The 19,890-nt window shown below is 37.6% G+C and overlaps 1 protein-coding gene across 1 annotated transcript in view; it reads right to left on the reverse strand.

The window, feature by feature from the left end:
• The window catches only part of lrp1bb (low density lipoprotein receptor-related protein 1Bb), a 331,362-nt gene that overhangs the window by 74,690 nt on the left and 236,782 nt on the right, over positions 1-19,890 (reverse strand). The window contains exons 42-50 of the mRNA XM_053626734.1: positions 14,753-14,942; positions 12,606-12,810; positions 10,861-11,053; positions 9,595-9,720; positions 8,051-8,179; positions 7,726-7,845; positions 6,012-6,125; positions 1,557-1,706; positions 853-975 (exon numbers count right to left, since the gene is read on the reverse strand). Coding sequence (XP_053482709.1) covers positions 853-975; positions 1,557-1,706; positions 6,012-6,125; positions 7,726-7,845; positions 8,051-8,179; positions 9,595-9,720; positions 10,861-11,053; positions 12,606-12,810; positions 14,753-14,942 — 1,350 coding nt within the window. The remainder of the gene's footprint in view (positions 1-852; positions 976-1,556; positions 1,707-6,011; positions 6,126-7,725; positions 7,846-8,050; positions 8,180-9,594; positions 9,721-10,860; positions 11,054-12,605; positions 12,811-14,752; positions 14,943-19,890) is intronic.

Below are 19,890 nucleotides of genomic sequence, written 5' to 3' on the forward strand. Positions count from 1 at the left end.
GCACATTACACAAGAGTACAAGTGCTCTCCATATTTTTCCTAGGGGCTTTACATTTTTTCTGTGGGTGGGACGACTGTCCACAACATTATAAGAGTAAAGAAATCTTGGTTTGAACCCCAGCATCTGAGAGAAGTAGCTGAGGGATGGCAGTTGGAGGATTACTGCTGTCAAAATTCTAATTTGACTTTCCACTGTTTTGCCCTGGAGCAATATACTTGAACTCGGGTTCTGCTCCATAGCTGACCTTTCTCTGTTTCTTTAAGTGTCTAGAGAGGATGTTGGACCGCAAAAAAAGAGTGCAGTTATTTACTCAGAGTTACACTGTCTTAAATCAATTGCCTAATTTGTCATTGTGATGTGAACAGAAGTGCCAGCTTCTGCCAAAAAAATAAATAAATCAAAATCTATTCACATATTAGGGAAGGTTCTCTGTTCCCTGAGTAATTGATTACTGCCTTAATGAGACAGTAGCCAATATAACGTACATTTCTCCACCACGACGGAACCGTTCTGAGACAACCCTGTTGTTTTGGTCCATCCCAAGTGCAATTACTGTGTTGTCACCTGCATAAACCAACTGCACCAATGTAAGCACAACTGAATCTGTTTGCTCATTAATTTAGGTGAAAATGGTAGTAAGAGAAACTAGAAATCAATAGGGTCTTCAGTTCCTATATGTTCTGGGAAAACTTTGAGAATTCAATGGTTATTAATACATAGTGTTTTCGCTATTTGCAGCTGAATCAGGGTTTGCAATCAAAGTTGGTCTCAATAGATGGACATTAATCTCTGTCTCCAAATGAGAAATCAAACTCTGACAGGATCTCAGTGAAGGAATATGCCCTGCTTACCACACTGGAACTCATCAGCTCCATCCTCACAGTCCTTCTGGCCATCGCAGAGCCAGACACTGGAAATGCAGTTCCCACTGGGGCAGGCAAAGTGGCCTTCCTCACACCTGGGCCCATGGGATACTGGGATATCGTAAAACAGAGAAGAAAATTTTGAATTGGTTATGAGAGTGAGCCATGAACATTGGTTTGCTTTGCCATATGGGATGTTCAGTGGTTGTTCTGGTCATTATCTCTCCCTTGGTAGATGTCTCATTGCAAAAACTTAATGAAACACCAGCTGTTTTTCATTTGCAGCCAAATAAATGAAACTCCTGTCTGGAGGTATATCTTATCCATATTAAAAGCATGGTGTACTGTATCTCCATAGAAACCGATAAACTCTCTTCTAGTTCTCTCCTATTTCCAATGTTACTGACACACAATAAACACTGAACTCACTGGCATGTCATCTGTGTCTCAGTGAATCTGAAGAAAGCTCTTTGAAAGTGTTTCAAATCCTCCTGCCCTTGGTGAGCAGTGACAATTACCAGAGATTATTCACCCCTTTAAGCACCTTTGGTGATTGCTGAAGCATGACGAGAAAGACAGGGGCTCGTCTCTGCTTCATTACACTCCTCATAAACAGTGTTTTGACAAAATTAATTTGGTTTTAATAGAACCTGACTTACTCAAGCTGTAGAGCACAGAAAGGAGAGAATTACCCTGACAGTTCATCTCATCTGCATAATCCCCGCAGTCATTGGCTCCATCACACACCCAGGAAGGGTGAATACATAAGGATGTGGAATTGCAACTGATGAAACCCTTTTCTGCGACCCCCATTTTGTAGAACTCGGAGCAATCGGTGCTGCCTGAGAAAACAGTACAATTTGTTGAGTACTTTTCTTACCAACCAATGGCCATACTTCTCTATGGGTTCTAAACACACAAGGCAAACTTGACAATAACATATACTGTTAATGAGACTGCTATCAACAAGTTAGCAACATATCTGTAACTATTTTACATACAGAAAACATTTATGAAGTGCTAACGTGTAATTATATCTATCTTGTTCCAATAGGATATACAGTGCCCTCCACTAATATTGGCACCCTTGGTAAATATGAGCGAAGAAGGCTGTGAAAATTGTATTTATTGTTTAAACTTTTGGTCTTTTATTCAAAATTTTTTTTACAAAAATACTCTGCTCTCATGGATATCAAACAATTGTAAACACAACACAGGTTTATCCAAACAAATATATCTTTGTTAAATATAGGTGTGCAACAATTACTGGCACACCTATGAATTCATATGAGAAAATATATTTTAAGTATATTCCCACTGATATTTTAAATCTTTTAGTACACCTGGGTGTCTAGGAACAGGAAATTGTTCAACCATGACTTCCTGTTTCACAGGGGTATAAATATGAAGTATCACATGGGCCAAATTACCTTAGTCATTCATCACAATGGGAAAGAGCAAGAAATATATCTGTGATGTGCGACAAAATGTTGTTGAGTTTCACAAAATGGGAAGTGGCTATAAGAAAATAGCACAAGCATTGAAAATGCCCATTTCCAACATCAGGGCAATAATTAAGAAGTTCCAGTCAACTGGAAATGTTATGACTTAACCTGGAAGAGGACGTGTGTCAATATTGTTTCAACGCACTGTGAAGAGGATGGTTCGAGTGGCCAGAAAATCTCCAAGGATCACAGCTGGAGAATTGCAGAAGTTAGTTGTGTCTTGGGGTTAGAAAATCTCCAAAACTACAATCCGAAGTCACCTACATCACCACAAGTTGTTTGAAAGGGTTTCTCTACTCTCATCCAAAAACAAACTCAAGTCTCTTCAGTTTGCCAGACACTACTGGAACTTAAAATGGATTGGGTTCTATGGTCAGATGAAACCAAAAAGTAGCCATATGGACAAGTACTTCATGCCAACGGTTAAATATGGTGGTGGCTCTTTAATATTTTGGGGCTGTTTTTCTCCAAGAGGACCTGGACATTTTGTTAGGATATATGGCATCATGGACACTATCAAATATCAACAGATATTAAATGAAAACTTGACTGCCTCTGCCAGATAGCTTAAAATGGGCCGTGGTTGGATCTTCCAGCAGGACAATGATCCAAAACATAGATCAAAATCAACACAAAAATGGTTTACTGACCACAAAATCAAGGTCCTGCCATGGCCATCTCAGTCCCCTGACTTGAAACCATAGAAAACATGTGGAGTGAACTAAAGAGGAGAGTCCATCAGCGTGGACTTCGAAATTTGAAGGATCTGGAGAGATTCTGTATGGAGGAATGGTCTCAGATCCCTTGCCATGTATTCTTCAACCTCATCAGGCATTATAGGAGAAGACTCAGAGCTGTTATCTTGGCAAAGGGAGGTAGCACAAAGTATTGACTAAAAGGGTGCCAATAATTGCTGCACCCCTAGATTTAACAAAGATTTTTTTTTTTTTTTGCTAAACCTGTGTTGTGTTTGCAACTGTTTGATATGCATGAGAGCAGAGTAGTTTTATGATTTTTTTTTAACAAAAGATCAAAAGGTTAAACAATAAAGACACTTTTTCATAGCCTTAGTTGCTCATATTTACCAAGGGTGCCAATATTAGTGGAGGGGACCATATAACAAATCGAAGTTTGCTAATTTTTATTTACAGAATGCATTATGTCCCCCAAGTTTTTGCTTTTATCAACATAATGGAATGCTTACGGGTCAATACAAGTAGGTACTAATCAAGTCTACCTTTTTGTTTAAGAAGTTAAAAGAAGAGTTTTTTCCCCACACAAAATGTGCTATACACCACGTTTGGTTTTTAAAAAGGTGCAATATATACCAGTAGAATTAAATCTCAGTGCCTGAGGGCTTTATCAAACTAACATGCTACACATCAGTTCCATAAACATAAAATCATTTTAGCAGTAATTTAAAGTTTTTACAGTGAAACTGATGTAGACTGAACAGTTACTGGATCTTTAGACAATTTAGATTCTTTTTTGTGTGCGTCAGCCTCAATGTAATAATCAAACAAAGGTCATGTAAAGGAAAAAGTGAAAGTAACAGAAGATCCCATCCAGTGGAAATACTTAAATATACAGTGGCAAGAAAAAGTATGTGAACCTTTTGGAATTTCATGGTTTTCTGCATAAATTTGTAATAAAATGTGATCTGATCTTCATCTAAGTCAAGGGTATTGACAAATATGATGTGTCTAAAATAAAAACAGAAAATAAATTCTGATCCCTCATGCCTTTATTGAACACACTCATTCAATATTCAAAATGGCAGTGGAAAAAGTAAGTGAACCCTTAGAATTAATAACTGGTTGACTCCCCTTGGCAGCAATAACCTCAACCATGTGCTTCCTGTAGCTGTGGATCAGACCTGCACATCATTCAGGTGGAGTTTTAGCCCATTCTTCCTGGCAGAACTGCTTTAGCTCCGTCATATTCTTTGGACTACTCATGTGTATGGCTCTCTTCAAGTCATTCCATAGCATCTCTATTGGGTTGAGGTCTGGGCTCTGACTTGGCCACTCCAAAAGGTGGATTTTGTTTTTCTGAAGCCATTCTGTTGTGGACTTGCTCTGGTGTTTTGGGTCGTTGTCCTGTTGCATCACCCAACTTCTACACAGTTTCAGCTGATGTACAGACATTCTCATATTATCCTGAAGAATTGTCTGATATACTTGGGAATTCATCTTCAGCTCAATGATTGCAAGCTGGCCAGGCCCTGATGCAGCAAAGCAGGCCCAAATCATGTTTCCTCCACCATACTTTACGGTGGGGATGATGTTTTCATGATGATATGCCGTGCCCTTTCTACGCCAGATGTAGTGCTGTGTGGTCTTTCCAAATAGTTCAATCTTAGTTTCATCAGTCCACAAAACATTTTGTATACCGCTGTGGAGTGTCAGTGTGCTCTTTTGCAAACTTCAGGCATGCAGCAATGTTCTTTTTAGTAAGCAGTGGCTTCCTTCATGGTGTCCTGCCATAGATATCCTGCTTGTTCAATGTTTTACGTATTGTATACTCATGATGTTAGCCAGTTCCAATGATGCCTTCAAATCTTTGGCTGTCATTTGGGGTTGTTTCTTTACCTCAATGATGTGTCTTCATTGTGCTCTTGGTGTCATTTTGACTGGGCGCCCACTTCTTGTTGGATTTCAACAGTCCCAGAGTGTCTCCATTTGTAAAATGTTTGCCTAACTGTTTCTAAACTCTTTGAATTCACTTTGTAATCCTTGCCAGCTTTATGTAAATCAACAATTCTTGATTGTCGATCTCCTGAAAGCTCTTTTTGGTGAGGCATGGCTCACATAAGCGTGTGCTTCTTGTGCAGAGCAAACTCCAAAAGTTTGAGGGGTTTTTATCTCAAAGTAGTTGTAGTCCACACCTCCAAACTCATTTTCTTAGCGAGACTCCAGGTGTGCTAAAACCTGACTCCAATTAGCTTTTTTCAGGTCATTAACTCAAGGGTTCACATACTTTTTCCACAAGCACTATGAGGTTTTTTTTTGCTGTTCTCAATAAAGACATGAAAGATCAGAATTTTTTTGTGTTATTATTTTAGACACATTATATTTGTCAATACCCTTGACTTAGATGAAGATCAGATCACATTTCATTACAAATTTATGCAGAAAACCTTGAAATTCCAAAAGGTTCACATACTTTTTCTTGCCACTGTTCTGTGTATACACAGTGTGTATATTATGTTGTATATTATATTGTGTCCACACACACACACAAACTCTATGTTGTTTATACTGTATTATATTCAGATCTATATCCTCAGAAAGCTGCTAGTATCCCAAGATGACTATTTTATATAAATTAATTATTTTAATGTTATTTTTCCATTGTATTATGTAATGCTTTATGTATGTATTATGTATTATATCTGTATGTATTATGCTTTAACTTTGATCCTATTTATTACTATACGTTATTTTATTTCAAAATGTCAAGCCTAATAAATAATTTAATCCCACAGAACTGATGGATGTACTCTGTTCCAGCTAAACAAACAAACAATCATATAGGGTCGAATAAAAAAAATAATATTATCAAAATGACCAAAAATGGATATTCTGCATTTTGTAATGAACGTGATATGCAGACAGATTTCTCTGAGCACTATTTTCTTACTGCAGTTCTTTTCATCAGATGCATCGGCACAGTCGATGACCTGGTTGCACCAAAAGGATATTGGTATGCAAGTTCCATCTTGGCATGATGACTCAGAGGCAGAGCATGTGAAATCTGAAAAGAGAATTTTTTCACTTATACAGAGAAGAATCAAACTAAATGCTGGGACCTGTGATTACAGTAGAGCATGTGTGAGGTTACTGCTTTGATATGCAGTGACAATGAGTTTCCATTACTCCATAAGTACAACATGAATCTAGAACATTTGCATAACATGGAAGGGCATGGTACTAAAATTGTTCTTTTTTTAATGTATAATGCAAATAATGTGCAAAGTATGCATAAACAATTACACTACGATTAAACTTTTTTTTTTGTTTTACATATACATTTCTTTATCACCTTAAAAATGACTCCTGTCAACATTACTGTCTCAGTTGCTTTTTGGCAAATGAAGTATGAAAATAGATTGTATACTATTCAAATTAGTTTGATGATAGAAAATAGATTGCCATTTGTTAGTTGATTCATCTGTAGTAAATTGTCAGTGTTTACATGACATGTATTGACCAATCAATGATGGCTTTAATCTTTAAAAAGACCTCATTTTATACACACACACACACACACACACTATATATATATATATATATATATATATATATATATATAAATATATATATATATATATATATATATATATATATATAAATCAAAAATAGTTCTGAGCTGATGAACCTTTCAATGTGGTGGGCTTACCTAACAAATTCTCAAAGCCTGGTGCAAACTATTGGAAATCATTACACACACTGTAACATCCAAAGAGATTAAAGCTGACCTGGAGTGATCTCAGACAATGGTATCAACCTGTACCACACACTAAGCTGAAAAGGGCTTTATGGTTGAGGATCAAAGAGGAACACACTAGATATCCAAACCTACCGAGAGAAACCATGATCTTTCTAGAGAAAATGTTCTGCAGATTGATGAATCCAAATTAGGGCTCTTCAGCAGTGCAGACCAGTGATATAGTTCAGACACAATTAAAATTGTGAAAAGAACACCCTCACTACATATGGCAGAGCTTCCATAATATTGAGCGGATACATTGCTGCCTCTGGTATTAGACGCCTGAAAGTATTAATGAATCATAAAATCAGAAGATTACCAGGGCATTTTAGAACACAATGTGCCCAGTGTCAGCAAATTAGGTACTGGTCAATTATCATGGGGCCTTAGCAGGACAATGACCCAAACACAGGTCCAAAAGAACAAAAGGAAGAGGGAAAAGGAAAAGTGTTCAATTGATTCCTGCTCTCAATCCAATTTAAACCCTTTGGAAAGAACTGAAATCTGCTGTCAGTAAAATAAATCCTCCAAACATTGAAGAGTTAGGATATATTGGAGTGGAAAGAAAAGTGCATGAAGCTTCTATAAGCTTATAAGATGACTATAAGAAACAGCATCATTGTCAAGAGTGTTTTTCCTTCTGTGAAAAGAGACATTCATGTTGTTTAACTTAGGATATACTCTTAAAATTCTGTGATCAATAGTTAAGTTTCCTATGTATTGTGAAAATTTTCTGCATGATAGACCTGAAATGGAAGGTGCCAATATCGACAATATATGACAACAGCTCTAGCGTACCTAAATAATATGAGTATTCATATAAAATATGAGAAGATCTTGCAGTTGTATTGAAACTCATACTTACTATTACAAAAAGCTTCATCCGAGTTGTCTCCACAATCATCAATTCCATCACAAAAGTGATTATTTGCCACACAGCGCCTGTTGTAGCAAAGTCTGTGGCCCTTTCTGCAGCTCCTGTTATCTATGATGAGTGTGATGAGAAATAGCAAAAGGAATCTTTTACAGTGTGAAAACCTGACCTTCACACGGTCCTTTATTTGCTTCTTCCTTTTTTTACATTCATTTGCTGCCCTGGTTGCAGGCTCTGAAATCTCATGTTCACTTTATTAAGTGCTCTGGAGGTTGAAGTTTACTCTCACCAACGCCGAAGAGACAAAATCACTCACCACAGTATTGCATTTTCTCATCCGACTTGTCTTTGCAGTGAGCGATTCCATCACAGGTAAGCTGGTAATCGATGCACTCCCCGTTTCCACACTCAAACTCTCTGTGAATGCTACAAGTGGAGTTTTCAGCTGAAGAAACAAGACAGAAAATGTTGTCCAGTTGTCCATCTGAACCTTAGCTCTCATTAACCCAGGCCCATAAAATATTCAAATAAAGGTAATAGGATCATAAAGAATGCAGTTCCTCCTCTATAAATAGGGGAATGTGAAATTAAATCTCATTATAAATTACATGCCATGGAAAATCTAGTTTGGTTAGAAATGACATTTTTACAGTATTCAACTTGCGGAAAGTGGAATTAATCAGCCAAGACCTGTCTGCTGTCTTCATATTTACAGCTATAGTTTTGCACTGGAGCTCTGACACTAATTATATATAATTAAACTAGTATACTGTAATTATAGTATACAGTAATTTTAGGCAACAGATTAACATCATACAAAATTGCACATGTAAATAATAAGATCACTCAAGTAGGAGATGTTGCTTTCAGATTTCCAAAGTTTGGAAGTGGAATTGATTGTTGGAACTGATAATATACTGTAGCTCCAATTTTATTTGCACAATTATTTTTTATTATGCTGATTATGTACAAACATCTTTTAAAGCAAGTGTTTATTCACAGATGTAGTTTGCCTAATGGCTAATTGGAGACTATAAGTGTCCCTTACTTGTTAGATACATCAGCTTTGACGCTCCAGTCCAAAATGGAAAGAAGCAAACCTCAGACCAAACACATTTTATTTGATAGTCTTTACTGAATTTTTGGGTTGGAAGGAGGTGGCTGTATAAACTCCACCTTTGCTCAAACTATCCCTTTAATATCTGATTTCAAAAACTGATTAATACACATACAAATCTACACAGGAACGTTTGCACAGGAAAAATCTACTACGCAGGAAATCCTCTGGGCATGGATTCTACAAGATGCTGGATGCATTGTGTAGGAACGTTGTTACCTTGATCTTATTTTGCTTTTGTGGTATGTTGGATGGCTTTGCTGTGAACTGCTCTTTTCACCTCCCCCAAAAGACATTTATTAAGGTAGATATCCGGGAACTGATTCAATAAAGATACCTTTTTTACTGCAAGATTCTCAATTACTGATCACAGATAGTTAAAAAAAGGTGGTACATGGATGGTGCACAAACAGCAGCCATTTTGGAGATACAAATGTTATGCATCCAGGTCCTGCAGCATTTCACTCATTATAATTCTTGACTGAACACTAAATGATGCTGGAAATGCAGATTTGTGCATTTATGCAACACAGGACATCACATTATGACATGGAATGTACCATTTGTGTGTGTGTGTGTGTGTTTGCTGGGGGTGGTGTGTCGGGGGGGGTTTGTTCTACAACCTTAACAACACAGATAGATTCAAGACATAACATGGACTGAAAGACAGAAATTGCTCTACAGCTGCTCCTCTTGAGTGTTTTTGAAGAGAACTATAAGAAAACAAGTTGATGACAACTTACACACACATCTGTTGTCATCTAGAAGGACTCGTTCTCCTCGGCAGCTGCAGTTTACAGTGCCGTCTGGAGTTAGGAGGCACAGATCACCACAACCGCCATTCAGCACCCTGCATGGGGACAACTCACCTGGAGAACACACACACACACACACACACACACACACACACACACAGCAATGCATGTCCCATGACATTTCTAGTGAAAAGGGAATGAAGCTAACCTCATCTGAGCTGCTGTCAGGAAGCTTTAATAATTGAAGGTCTTTGCGTTCCTACATTAAATAACTCAAGAACAATATTCTGCTGCAAACCAGGGGAAGACATTTCCATCAAATAATATCTCTACAGGTAATGCTGTGCATAGAACCAATGGAACTGGTATCTTTAAGGCCAAAACAACAAAAAAGGAAAAAAAGCATGATTGTTAAACAATAAAAGTCTTCCTAACACTAATAAATACCTGCAGCACTGGCGAAAGTTTAATTTCTCTCTCATTGGAATAACACACAGTATCACAGTAAGGACTTATGGCAACTGAGCCTCTGTGGACTGCAAAACTCCCTCATCTATGATTGTAGCATCAATAATTCAATGCACAATGACTGCATGTTTATGGAAATGAGTCTTCACAACACAGTTGGCATCTCATCTTATTACTGCAATCCAGAAAAAAACCCTCTGTGATGATTCTCAGGATCGAGGAGTGTCATGCTTGAAATCAAGATACACGTGCTGATTTTAAAAATAGCAGCACATCAGACACCTGTCGATTCATGGCCCTGTCTCCTCCGCATTGATGACTGTTCCTTTTCCCTTGGCAAGAACGGTCGATGGCAGGCAGCTACAATCATTTGCTATGATAAAATGAATGAGAAGCGAAAATCTCTCACAGCAGGCTCGCGAACACAGGCCACCGGGAGCCTCTTAAACCCATTTCCCAATGTCCTACTTTTCACATTTGCAACACTTCAGAGGCACCCTTTGCGACTCAAGGCTACTTTTTTATTAATTACATCTCCCACTTAAGGTTTCGTCGCAGCAAATTAAGCCCATGATCATTTATCATTCCAATTCTTCCTTAAAGATCTAAACAGCTATAAGCAGTAGATGCCCAGCTGCTAGTTTACACAGTACCATGCTTATCAAAGAGATGGAAAATGACCCAAAATGAGTCAAATGCCATCTTCTGTCATTGACATAATGTACATTTAAAGAGCGTTTAATTTCCGAGTTAAACATGTCACAACTGCATTTTGTGAGCACTTACAGTTATTGGTGTCCTTGGATACTGCGATAATTCCCATAGGCTGGTGAGGGATGTCAGCTCGCAGCACTTTTGTGTCTCCTCCAGTAAACTTGTTTGTTCGGAGCACGGCCCGTCGTGCCCAATCAGACCAAAAGATGTAGTTCCCATGAATAGCCAGACCAAAAAACATCCCAGATCCTGACCTTACAATAACCTGCATTCAAAGAAATTCAAACTGATATAGCCTAGGTTACATGTAGTGGGAATACAGTAGCATACTATGTAAAATGAGCACCACTGAAAAACTCCATTCTGAATCCTGGATGTGTGTTTGAGAAAGCTAAAACTAATGTGTGTGCACAGGACACGGTCTGTGCATAATCCCCCAGCAGCCAGTTTAGCCCAGATCCTGCTAGTGTTAATGCAGGTGTCATGGTGGCGGACACAGATATACATCACATGACTCCTTGTGGGACTTTCTGAGCTGGAGACGGGAGGATATCTTGCGGCTCCGGAGCCTCAGTCATTAACAGAAACACGCTTGTAGCCGTGATCACATTAGCCCCGCCACCATAGCGGGATTAATAGGACAGGTGTTGATTAAGAGAACCCAGCTTGAGCAAACAACAACTGGCGATCGGAGGAGAGAAGATTGGGGTGGGGGGAGGGAGGGGTGCCAGATGGTTTTTGATGCAGCATATTGGCTAGAAATTAAATTTGCGGTGCAAGCTTTCTACTCCAACACCAATTATCTCTGTTTATGTAACAGCAGAGTTGTCAAACATACTTTTCAGTTAGCTTCAACACACAGACATGTACGTTTACACACGACCTCCTATGTGATAGTATTCATTTGTTCATTTTTGTTGTCCACTTTAAGCGATCAATTCTGAAATAAACTTAGCACCAAGTGAAGAAGCAAACTGAGTCCAGTGTAAACTTGCTCCTAAAGGTTGACACTTACACGCTGTGTCCTTCACTAGTGATGGGAGGCTGACTCCTACTGTGGTGCCAGGAACCCACAGCTGTGAAGACAACAGCTTTTGATTAATTTTTCACTTTTAAATTGGCTGGCTGATGGGTTAGTTCTGTAGGGGTATTAATGTAAGCCTTCATTAGCAGCTCCAAGTTTTTGGAATTGCACCTCAGAGAGGCCGAAGTGTGAGATACTTATGGAGTCTGACCTGGCCATTCCAGCTCATGTATGACTAATTGAGGTGGGCTGAGAACATGTTGTGCCAAGCACAAATTGAAAACTGAAATGCAGTAAAATCACTGTAGAGAGATTTACTATACAGCTTGAAGGCTAAAGGAGTGCACTTATTCCAGTAATCAGGAAAAGGAAGTTCCTTCTAGGGACAATTAATCATAATTAAATTGATCTTGTGCACAGTGAACAACACAGTGTGTCAGTGAATGCTAATTACTAACTGTGGACCTTTGTTTGGTCATTAAAACACTTTTATATCTACACCACTATCATGTTATTGTGTTTCGGTGTCAGCCCTCTATACGAAACAAGTGAAATATACCCTAAATCTTTAAAACCTCACAGCTAAATAATTAATCATCTAATTAGGGTACTGAATTGTAAAACACACTTAATGTGTTTTCTGCTTCCTGTAAAACACTTTTAGAGGCTCATTTCATGTCATGCTGCTTAGATTTTTGCCCTGTGATAATCGGCACAAATGTAAAATTTCAATTTTACAATAAAAGCCATCAGTTTTCTAAAGAATGGAAAGCTGAAAAGCAGGTGTACTCACATGTCTATTGGAGCCATCATATTCACAACGTTCAATTTTTCCCAGGCTCCCATCAGAAAAGTAGAGCTTCTCTGCTTTGTTGTCAATAGTGAGCCCATTAGGAGTGAACACATCTACACTAATGACCACTTTTATATTATTCCCAGCCAGTGTGGAGCGGATGATGCTCGGCCGCTGCTCGTTCCAGTTAGTCCAGAACATCAGGCTGAAAAATTCAAATGAGAACAGCTGAAAGCATCACTGGTACAAATAAGCAACTGAAAACCAATACATAGAAATCAATTATCCTCATTCACTCAGTAGAGTAGCAAAGCACATTCAATACCATAAGCAGATCTGAAACACTCTTCAAATGCTGCATACAGAGACCCACAGTAAGTTCACGGCCGTCTTCGCAAATAGTCTTTTGACAAAAGTCCAGCTTCCACACACTAATGGAATATTAGTGAAATGCATGGCAGTGTATGCCAATTAATCATTCTAGGTTATATTCTAATTAACAGCAGTCTGTAGTCCATCTTAAAATGTACCAAATTACCAACTAAGGACATTCTCTCAGAGGCTGGAAGTTTAATTTAGTCAGTGAACCCAAGGTCAGAAGATAATATGAATAGCAGTACGACTCAGTCCTCAGCATAAGCACTACGGGCTGGAGGCTATACGTCTTCAGTCTGATTTTTTTTTTAAATTATTCTTTAATCTGTAGTGAAAATAATTTACATAAAGATTTTTTTTAGGTCAAAGCATTTAAGAGGGCATACCAATTAAATTCTTCTCTTTTCATTTTCACTATTCCTGTTATATAAATACAATCATAGATAGATAGAAAAGATGATGTCCCAACCAGCCTATGACTAATCTTTTTATTCCCCAGTCTTTGTCTGTACTTCATATACATAATGTCAAATTACATGACCACTGCCTGATTGTGTGGTCCTTGAGGCCTACAGAGACATGTGCTTAAGAGAATTCAAGAGCAATTGGATAAGAAAGGTCATGTTTTATATTATAAATTTAAAAGACTTTATTAGTGGATTTTAATGTTCTTTAATCAGGTTCAGTTTTTTAAAAATTTTTTTAGTTTTGATCAAAGTTCTTTGCACAAGAATTGTATAGTTATAATCATCATCATCATCATCATAAATAAAGTAATAAAAAGAATATTCTGTGGGAAATGTTATACAACCCCAACTCCAAAAAGGTTGTGATGCTGTGTTAAATGTAAATAAAAACAGAATGCAATGATTTGCAAATCTCTTAAACCCATATGTTATTCACAATAGAATCACATAGAAAACATATCAAATGTTTAAACTGAGGAAATGTACCATTTTAAGGAAAAAATAAGGTAACTTTGAATTTGATGGATGCAACACGTCTCAAAAAAGTTGGGACGGAGGCAACAAAAGGCTGGAAAAGTAAGTGTTACTAAAAAGAAACAACTGGAGGTTAATTGGCAATAGGTCAGTAACATGATTTAGTATAAAAAGAGTATCTTAAAGAGGCAGAGTCTTTCAGAAGTAAAGACGGGCAGAGGTTCGCCAATATGTGAAAAACTTAGTCTACAAATGATTTAGTTTTCTAAATCAGGGTCTTTCTTAACAGAACCGATTTTTACGTTCCTGCTCCAGTGTTCCTGTGTTTAGCTGTAAACTGTTAGGTGAAAAAAAAATGGTTAATAACATTAAATGTCTTTGTATAAGATCCTACTCTGCTTACAGGAAGCCTTGGGTATAAATAAAATAGAACACTGAATTTAACCACAAATATGTGCATTCGTTTTTAAGATTGGAGTGTGATTTGTTGCATGCAGAATAGTAGGATCTTCACGGATTTTCCTGCTGTCACCCAATCTTCAAAAACCTGGCTATAGATATTTAACGTCAAATCTTCTATGCAGGAAGTGACAAATTCTGCACAGGAATTTAGGCCTATTTGAAAATGTTTACGTTTAGGCTATACTTTCTTGACATCACAATGGAATGGAAAAATAATATCATTAACCAGCTGAGCCAGCTTTAACTCTGGAAAAATGTGGGAGTGATTTTGTGTGCATTTTTTGATTAGAATTACCAGTTGTTGTACTATTATTAAAGTAATAGGTCATAATGCTGGGTGTATAAAAGTGCCAACAGAATGTTACTGACTTTTGGCACTCATCCAGCGCTAACACATGTGGATGGTCATCTTCAGACATGGTGACTACAGGCTGCCTTCTGAAGGCTCCATGCCTGCTCTGGTCCACTGTGTGTCTGCTGATGCTGGATGTAGTGGAGCTGGTCCAGTACACTGTGTCCCATGCACGATGGTAGGCCAGGCCCTCCACAGAGCCCACATCTAAAGAAAGGTGTAGCAGAATGAAGAAAAATACTGTCAGCATATAAATCAAACACGGATGAGGATCAACTCTGATCAGTTCAAGGGAAAACCTATTGATATTGTTTAAGTTTTGTCTTTGTGTTTTGATCATGATATACACTTCTATTTGATATAAATATGATTTGATATTATATGATATAAAAAAAAAAGTTCGGGTAGGTTCGTGTATAACAAAAGAAAGACACTTAACTGCCAAATGATGAACTATCCTATTACACGATTTTAAATGAATCACTAATTAATTTTTCACAATAAATGACGTCTGGCAGCATGCTTCTCCATAACTAGTTTGAGAACCAGGCAGTAATTAATAGGGTATGCGTGTCTTAATTAGGGGAATATGGATGATTAACATCTTCACCTTCTTCAAATGACACCTTCTCTCTCTCTCTCTCTCTCTCTCTCTCTCTCTTTCTGTGTCTGTGTGTATATATGGAGCCATTATCATTGTGTGTTCTCCATCAACTAATATTAACAAATAATGCTACTTCATCTAGGCAAGGTGTTCCTGTTGACAGTAGCAGAGAGAAAGGCTTTACAACAGCAGATTATATAATATAATAACTCCAGCATTGTGGTAAAAAAAGATGTGATCTCATTTCAGGTGTGAAATAACCCTAACAGGCCAGGCTTGTCTAGGCTGAATAGGAAACACCATTAAAAAGCTCTATTTCTCACAGTTATCTCATATAGTTGTATCATAAAGGAAGTGATGCAGCAAAGGCTTGTCTGCTGTTACTTCTTTAGGTAGATCTTGCTTTTTTTGTAAAATTTTTGTTTTATTTTTATTATTTTATGTAATTAAACAACTGACCACAATGTCAGGCTGATTTGAAAATAGTCCTATTTGAATCAGACCAGTCCCTCATTATTTTAGTGATTTTACTGGCTTTATTCAAATAAATATAAGTATTAATGTATGTTGAAAACAAGTGGGTAACACTTTACAATAAGGCTACATTAATAATCGTTACTTAATACAGCTATGGTGCCCTCCACTAATATTGACACCCTTGGTAAATATGAGCAAAGAAGGCTGTGAAAAATTGTCTTTATTGTTTAACATTTTGATCTTTTGCTCACACAATTCACAAAAATGCTATAGTGGATATCAAACAATTGCATACACAACACAGGTTTATAAAAAAAAAATGGTTTTGTTAAATATAGGTGTGCAACAATTACTGGCACCCCTATGAATTCAGATGAGAAAAATATATTTGAAGTATATTCCTATTGATATTTAAATTTCTTTAGTAGACCTGGGTGACTAGGAACAGGAAACTGTTCAACCATGACTCCTTGTTTCACACAAGTATAAATATGAGGTAACACATAGGCCAAATTCCCTTAGTCATTCATCACAATGGGTAAGACCAAGGAATATAGCTGTGATGTGCAGAAAAAGGTTGTTGATCTTCACAAAATTTGGAAGTGGCTATAAGGAAATAGCAAAAGCATTGAAAATGCCCATTTCTACCATCAGGGCAATAATTAAGAAGTTCCAGTCAACTGGAAATGTTATGAATCAAACTGGAATTGGATGTGTGTCTATCCAGCAAACACAAACGCGCTTTTGACGAAGTCAATCGAACCCCTGGCGTTGAAATGAAAGCTACAGGTAGTCGAAAAGAGGCTTGATCACAATGAAAAAAATCATCGACGTCAAATATATGTAAAAAAAGAAGCTTGAACAATGTTAACATTCTTGAAGCACTATATTACTTTGAAATTATGCGAAAAAAACTGATTAATGAAGTTACTGCTATGTTCATTGTTCACTAAGATTTATTTTTATTTCATTTTTTGATAGCGTATTCTCCAATTTACGGGAATACGAAATCTCTTGCATACGAAACTGCACATACGAAACCAAACATACGAAGCTAAGCACGCACATGCGCAGATATCGTCCCTAAACCATGTTGGATTTCATTGTACATTTAGGCTATATCTTGAACTGGTATGTAAAAGTAGTAGAAAGTAGAAAGTAGATTATACTCTAGGCATTTCCATGACGTGTAGAAATGTTGTTTATTTTATATACCTGCATAAAAAATTCTGAAATCGCAATCCCTTCGTTGCTAATATGTGGTCGAAATCACGTTTAATAAATACGAAAGTTGATTTGATAGTGGTTGAAATCGCGCTTGAATGTGAGCGATAATAGGGGACAGTACATGATACAAGAGATATAAGAGAGTATACTCTCTTATATCTTATACATCGGTGATAAGATTATACTTTGATTGGATTATACTTTGATTAAAATATTCCAAATATTATCACAACATGTGATATGCTTAATATGTTTAAATGCTTGTTTAACAGTAAGTCAGGGGTGGCTGTGGCTCAGTTGGTAGAGCGGGTTGTCCACTAATCATAGGGTTGGTGGATCGATTCCCGGCCCACGTGACTCCACATGCCGAAGTGTCCTTGGGCAAGACACTGAACCCCAAGTTGCTCCCGGTGGCAAGTTAGCGCCTTGCATGGCAGCTCTGCTACCATTGGTGTGTGTGTGTGTGTGTGTGTGTGTGAATGGGTGAATGAGACACAGTGTAAAGCACTATATAAGTGTGCCATTTACGACGGTTTCGTTGAAATCACGCTTCGTTTCGACGTCTGATATCCGCTTACAGCCATTACATTTAAAGGCTTGGTTTCGACGATAAAATGCGTATAAAAGTGTTCCTGTTTTGCGGCTTGATTATACATCATATCGACGAAAATCTTTGCGACTTTTCGCCGACTATTCGACGTCGAATTGTTTGCTGGGTTTATTGTCTCAATGCACTGTGAAGAGAATGATTTGATTGGCCAAAAAAATCATCAGCTATAGAACTGCAGAAGTTAGTTGTGTCTTGGGGTCAGAAAGTCTCCAAAACTACAATCTGAAGTCACCTACATCACCACAAGTTGTTTGGAAGGGTTTCAAGGAAAAAGCCTCTACTCTCATCCAAAAACAAACTCAAGCGTCTTCAGTTTATCAGACACTAATGGAACTTCAAATGGCGTCGGGTTCTATGGTCAGATGAAACCAAAATAGAGCTTTTTGGCAATAAACTTTAGAAGTGGTTTTGGCGCACACAGAGAGGTAGCCATATGGAAAAGTAGCTCATGCCCATGGTTAAATATGGTGGTGGATCTTTAATGTTTTGGGGCTGGTTTTCTGCCAGAGGACCTGGACATTTTGTTAGGATCATGGACTCATAAAATATCAACAGATATTAAATGAAAACCTGACTGTCTCTGCCAGAAAGCTTAAAATGGGCCGTGGTTGGATCTTCCAGCAGGACAATGATCCAAAACATACATCAACAACAACACAAAAATTATTTACTGACCACAAAATCAAGGTCCTGCCATGGTCATCCCAGTTCCCTGACTTGAAACCATAGAAAACCTGTGCGGTGAACTGAAGAGGAGTGTCCATCAGTGTGGACCTCAAAATTTGAAGGATCTGGAGAGATTCTGTATGGAGGAATGGTCTCAGATCACTTGCAATGTATTCTCCAACCTCATCAGGCATTATAGGTGAAGAAAGAGCTGTTATCTTGGCAAAGGGAAGTAGCACAAAGTATTGACTAAAAGGGTGCCAATGATTGTTGCACACCCAAATTTAACAAAGATATATTTATTTTTGATAAGCCTGTGTTTTGTTTGCAATTGTTTGATATCCATGAGAGCAGAGTACTTTTGTGAACCCCCAACCTTGGAGGTGTTAGCAAACATGCTAAGCACTAAGCCACCGTGCCCCCCTAAATAAGTTCCATAGGTTCCTCAATCAGTTCCATTTTATTTTATTTCATTGTACTGTTTCAGTTTCAAATCAGAGTGCTCTTTCTCCTGCTAGTAACTCCTACAGAAACACAGCGGAGATATTTTCGGTATCAGCAAGGACTGAAAAAACATGTACTTATACTCACAAGAATATCGATGATTCCCTAAGTAACAGAGTATTAAGCATTACACTAACCAGTTAGAAATAAATCAATTAACCATTACCTGATAATTTTCCCATATTAGTTAAGCAATTTTAAGTAATAATTCATGTGAATTAAAATTAAAGTAATATGAACTATGCACTGCTTAACCACGTATCCTCCAGTAATGCAGTTTCGTTGGTATATTAATTTTTAACAGGAAAACCTTATAACACTGAGGTCATGAGCATCACTTTAGGCTAGGGTTGCCAAAGTTCTTTACCTAAATTCCTAATTACTTAAAATGTTTAGAATTAAAATGCATTAAAATATTAATTAGCATTCATCAATACATTGTCACAAACATTCATTCAGCCATCTTCAGTAACTGCTTTATCCTCACTTTATCATCACCTATTCCTGTAGCTGCTGGAAGAGAAAGCATTCATACAAATCATTCAAGGTTAATGAGAACCTTATGTCTACTGGAAAAAGTAGGACTTACAGAGTAAATCATGCAAACCACCTTGTTTAGATTGTAATTAGGTAAATCTTTTTAATGCAAATGAGAGCATGTGCTTCAACAGGCTCATTAGGCCAATAATTGGTAATAAAACATCGTTAGGAGCTGAACTTTTTCACTGTGCGCCACATCAGAAACAGCTATTGATTGCTACCAAGATGTCTCCCATGTTGTATATTTTACATAGAGAAATCAAAAAGCATGACAGTCAGAAGCTTAAAATGCATCACCTTATCTTCCATCCCTATTTGTGTTGTAGTTTTGAGAAGGGTGGAAACAAGGCAAGATATTTTAATCTATCAATAGTGGGCACAAGGAGAGAGATGCAATGTTGCAAACATCATTTCTGACAGCTAAATTGCTCCCATTTAGTTGAAGAAAAATGGAGGTGGCCATTATAACACTCTTACTGTGTGTAGCATGCAGTAGGACCCAGCAATACATCATGCGACCTGACACT

This window comes from Ictalurus furcatus, chromosome 6 (assembly GCF_023375685.1).
Source record: "Ictalurus furcatus strain D&B chromosome 6, Billie_1.0, whole genome shotgun sequence".
NCBI classification, from domain to species: domain Eukaryota; kingdom Metazoa; phylum Chordata; class Actinopteri; order Siluriformes; family Ictaluridae; genus Ictalurus; species Ictalurus furcatus.